Genomic DNA, 5,219 nt, shown 5'->3' with positions numbered 1-5,219 from the left:
CCAGCAATCCCATTACTGGGTATATATCCAAAGGATTATAAATCATTCTACTACAAGGACACGTGCACACGAATGTTCATTGCAGCACTGTTTACAATAGCAAAGACCTGGAACCAACCCAAATACCCAACGATGATAGACTGGATAGGGAAAATGTGGTACATATACACCATGGAATATTACGCAGCCATCAAAAACGATGAGTTCACGTCCTTTGTAGGGACATGGATGAACCTGGAAACCATCATTCTCAGCAATCTGACACAAGAGCAGAAAATCAAACACCGTATATTCTCACTCATAGGCGGGTGTTGAACAATGAGAACACATGGACACAGGGAGAGGAGCACTACACACTGGTGTCCGTTGGGGGGAAATGGGGGAGGGACGGGGGGGTGGGGAGGTGGGAAGAGATAGCATGGGGAGAAATGACAGATACAGGTGAGGGGATGGAAGACAGCAAACCACACTGCCTTGTGTGTAGCTATGCAACAATCTTGCATGTTCTTCACATGTACCCCAAAACCTAAAATGCAATAAAGAAATAATAATAATATAAAAAAACTTAAATGTGGTCCTTCTTTAGTAAGAATATATTACATATTTGAACAGATAAATGTTTTTACATATAGATTATATCTTTTTTACTAATGCTCACTTTAATAGGTAAAACTCAAGTTGGATAATGAACTACATATTATTGTAAAATTTGGAATTATCTACTCAAATAATAGGTCACCAAATTAAATAAAAATATATAAATAAAAAGTATATTCTTGGCTGTGTACCATGGGTCACACCTGCAATCCCAGAAATTTGGGAGGCTGAAGTGGACAAATCACAAGGTCAAGAGTTCGAGATCAGCCTGGCCAATATGGTGAAACCTCCTCTCTACTAAAAATACAAAAATTAGCCACGTGCAGTGGCAGGCACCTATAGTCCCAGCTACTTCAGATGCTGAGGCAGGAGAATTGCTTGAACTCGAGAGGTTGAGGTTGCAGTGAGCCGAGATTGCGCCACTGGATTCTAGCCTGGGTGACAGAGCAAGACTCCACTTCAAAAAAAAAAAAGTATATTCTTATTTATGTTTGGGGAACAGATTTCACACCACTAAGTTACATGCTTTTGTTTAAACCTTATGAGTTACACTGAGAAAAGCAATCTTTCATAGTAAAAATTTTATTAAATCTAAAATGTTTATTGGTATGAACATTGAGAATATCAGGTGATAAACCTAATGATGTTTTCAAGGAGACACAAGTGAAATACTTTTTTGTAATCCTTGGTAGTAGCAAACCATGTTTACTAATAGGAGAAAAATAGATCAGGAGTAGTTGTTCATAGTTGAATTAATTTACATATCTATTGGATTAGACTTATTATGGCAACCTAAAATAACAACAGAGATTAGCTCTCAAGCTTATTTTAATGAAGGATTACAATCAGGAATGCACAGACTATCACAAGTCGTAGGTGCACCCTAAGAGGTTGGGATAGGGGAAACTTTTAAAGGCAAAAAGAAGTCCATAGAAGCTGCTTTGAAACAAAGTTTATTGGTCACAGAAGTTCACTGCAAGAGTTGGCGTTAGCTTACTGGTGGAGACAGCCATTGCTAGGCATGTGCTCTTGCAAGAGCATTTTATCTGGAATGCTGCAGTCTTGAAGATAATGCAGTTATGGAAATATGTGTGGACATGCAGAATGAGCAAAGTGTGTAAGACCTGCTGATGTTATAAAGTATGCAGGATGCGCCACAATCTCTCGTGGGTTTTAGGGATTCCTTATGATAGTTCTTATCTCAGGGATACAAGCATGGGCTCCCCTTCTTCATGACCTTCCAGCTCCACTTCATCAGCCTTCCCCACAGTGAATTTACCTTTTTTCCCGTTCTCCACACTGGACTCTTCAAGAAATCGAGACCATCGTGGTCAACATGGTGAAACCCCGTCTCTACTAAAAATACAAAAAATTAGCTGGGCATGGTGGCACGTGCCTGTAATCCCAGCTACTTGGGAGACTGAGGCGGGAGAATTGCCTGAACCCAGGAGGCAGAGGTTGCGGTGAGCCGAGATTGCACTCCAGCCTGGGTAACAAGAGTGAAACTCCATCTCAAAAAAAAAAAAAAAGAAAGAAAGAAAAAGTCCCTATGTGCAGCCCACATTTAAGGAGTGGGGACTTCTGCTCTGCTTTCTTGTGGGTGAATATCTATGTAAATTATATGGAATTACTCCACATAGATGTGTCTATTCTCCCCCTCATTAATGTATTTATTCAATTACTTCTTCGTATCAGTATGGAATCTTAGATACGTATTTTTCTATGTGGGGTTACAATTGGATCCTTTGTTCTGTTGCTCAAATTGTTTCTGTTATGTCCATCGGAAGCTTTCAGTTGCCTCCTGTGCCCTTTCATGTGCCCCATCATGGTGTTTGTTTTACATCATTTTTCATGGGAAAAGAAACTCGCTTTCTGGCATTGTGAGATATCCCAGGTTTGTCTTATATATTTCCAGTCTCAGTCCCAGAATCAGCAATTTTTTCAAAGAATCCTTTCTGTATTACTGGAAGATGATGAGAGAGATCAAAATCAGGTGTGCTTGATGCTACTAAGGTACCATCATTTTCTGACCTGTCTCCTTTGGCTACATTTAAACTTTTTCCCTTTGTCTTAATTTTCAATTTGATTGTGAGGCATCTATATATAACTTTCTTTGTTCTTAAGCCTCCTTGAAGTTTAGTGAGCTTTTTGAATCTGTAATTTTTCAGCTTTTTACCTAATCTGAAATTTTCAGCAATTATTGCCTCAAAAACAAAAACTGGTCCCACTTTTTCTCCTTTCAAGACCTGAACCACAGTTCTGTTACACCTTTTGACATTGTTCCATCAGTATCTGAAGATCTCTTCCTTTTGCTTTTTGTTCTTTTTCTCTCACTTCTTCAGTTGGATAATTCTGCTGATAGATCTTAATTTTTAGAAGTAAAATTACCATGGTCAAAGAGAAGTATAAATCAGGAACAGTGGCTCACACATGTAATCCCAGCACCTTGAAAGGCTGAGGCAGGAGGATTGTCTTGATGCGAGGAGTTTAAGACCAGCCTGGGGAACATAGTGAAACCCTGTCTCTACAAAAGAATAAAAAGTAGAAAATAGCCAAGTATGGTGGCACACACACGACTCCTAGCTACTTGGAAGGCTACTTGGAAGACAGAGTAAATGTGTTTTTAAATTTATTAGATACTCAAGATTCCATCCATAGAGTCTGTAATATTTTTCATTACCACTGGCAAATGTGCCTTTTCCCTCACAAACTTGCCACCAGGGTATGTTGTCAAGCTTTTGAACATTTGTCAATCTCATAGTTTGTTAAGTATGACTGTGCATCTGTAAAAATAGCTGCCAGTCATTCTCTCTGCTGAACACACATGCCATTCCCCCATCATGATATGCAGTCTATTATCCATTCCCTTTTATCCAGAGACATGGTCTTACGATTTGCTTCAACCAACAGAATGAGCATTAAGTATTACATTCTCTGCTTTGTGAATAAGACTTGTGTGAAACCACAAACAAGTCAGGTGGTAATTATATAATCCAGGTCAGACCTTGGGGTGCATTGGACATGGGGCCAGGAGCACTGGCTCATGCCAGTAATCCCAGCACTTTGGGAGGCTGAGGCAGGTGGATCACTTAAGGTCAGGAATTCGAGACCAGCCTGGCCAACATGGTGAAACCCTATCTCTACTAAAAATACAAAAATTAACTGGGTGTGATGGTGCCTGTACTCCCAACTACTTGGAAGGCTGAGGTAGAAGAATCTCTTGAACCCAGGATTCAAGTGCCACTGCACTTCGTTCTGGGCAAGAGAGCAAGACTCTGTCTCAAAAAAAAAAAAAAAAAGGAAGAAGAGATTGGACATGGAACTGAAGAGGAAGAGGAAGTAGAGGAAATAATTACAAATAAAGCTATTACAAAGTTGTTTTCATGAAATATAAAGTATTTCCCTCATTTTTTGAGTATTTTATTAGTCTTCTTATGGTAATTTTTAAAAGAAAAAGAAACACACAAATACAGAAAACCAAATAACAGTTGCTACAACAATTATTATAAGGCATACATCACGTCATCAAGAAACAGAAATGTCAGACACACCTAAAGCTATATTCATTTGCCCAGTCCCTATCACAATAGCCTGATTTCTGGCATAACTCACTTTAATGATTAAGATTAATCTTCAAATCTTCCTGAAATTTGTATCCAAGTGTCATTTTCATCTTCAATAACCATGTGAACATCCATTTGCCTCTTTCTCTGGGTATTACCTCAAGAAACCACACTGATCACGTGAACTGTCAGCAAGGTCTGCTGATCTCTGGAACACAGATCTTCCACCACTCTGTCATAGACACTCTCTTCACAGGTGAAGATGACATCAAAGGAATCGGTGCATTCCTGAAATCTTTCTGGACCCAGCTTGATTCTCTCATTTCTTCCCAAGATGTGTAAGATTCCATTCTGGATATAGCATCCTCTATCTTTCCTGAGGAGGTCATTGTGCATCTCCTTATATGTTGTTGCAAAATCATAAACCATAGACGATCGGGTCTTGGTCCTGGGAGCTTCATATGAGATTCAGTTCCAAAAGACCGGATGTGTAGCCCTTTTCTCCTGAGGATGATGTGGGCCTCCATGCTCCTGTTGATTTTGCTCATGCACACCACAGCCATCCTGAGTGGGGAGGAGAGCATGATGGCAGCCACTGGGAACCAGAGAGACACAGGCACCTTAGCTGCTGCAGGGACTCTGAGCTAAGGAGATGACCATCTATACCCAGGTCTTCCAAATGATCTAATGTGGAGGCACAGGAGGCAAGTTTATATTGAGTCACTTAATTAGTGGGTGGAAACTTCACAACTTCTGGATTGAATAGATTGTAATAATCGACTCCTAATCCACCACAAGAACAATCAAGATGATTAAATTATCTAAAGCAGTAACTCTCAACAAAGGTGGCACCACCCAGTCCGGACTCATTTAAAATATGGAGTTTGCTAGTTCTCCTAGTACATGGGGCTGCTACTGACAATGGCCGAAACAATTAAGCTACCTACAGGCATGTCATAGGACTCCCCACTGACCTTCAGATATGAATGTGGGTGACAAACATGCTGACAATTTCCAAGTCTGCACCCAATTTAATTATAAATTACAAGTATTGTGGCT

General features: G+C 39.9%; 1 protein-coding gene across 1 annotated transcript; it reads right to left on the bottom strand.

The window, feature by feature from the left end:
• Positions 1 to 4,153: 4,153 nt before the first annotated feature.
• LOC101027714 (RNA polymerase II subunit A C-terminal domain phosphatase SSU72 like protein 3-like) lies at positions 4,154 to 4,744 on the bottom strand. The gene is given in 2 exon segments (XM_074400287.1): positions 4,154 to 4,591; positions 4,594 to 4,744. Coding segments are annotated over 2 exon segments (423 nt in total). The 3' UTR covers positions 4,154 to 4,319.
• Positions 4,745 to 5,219: the final 475 nt, after the last annotated feature.

This window comes from Saimiri boliviensis, chromosome 6 (genome assembly GCF_048565385.1).
Source record: "Saimiri boliviensis isolate mSaiBol1 chromosome 6, mSaiBol1.pri, whole genome shotgun sequence".
Lineage (NCBI taxonomy): Eukaryota > Metazoa > Chordata > Mammalia > Primates > Cebidae > Saimiri > Saimiri boliviensis.
Note: the sequence above shows the minus strand (reverse complement) of the source record. Positions and strands in the feature narration are given on the sequence as shown.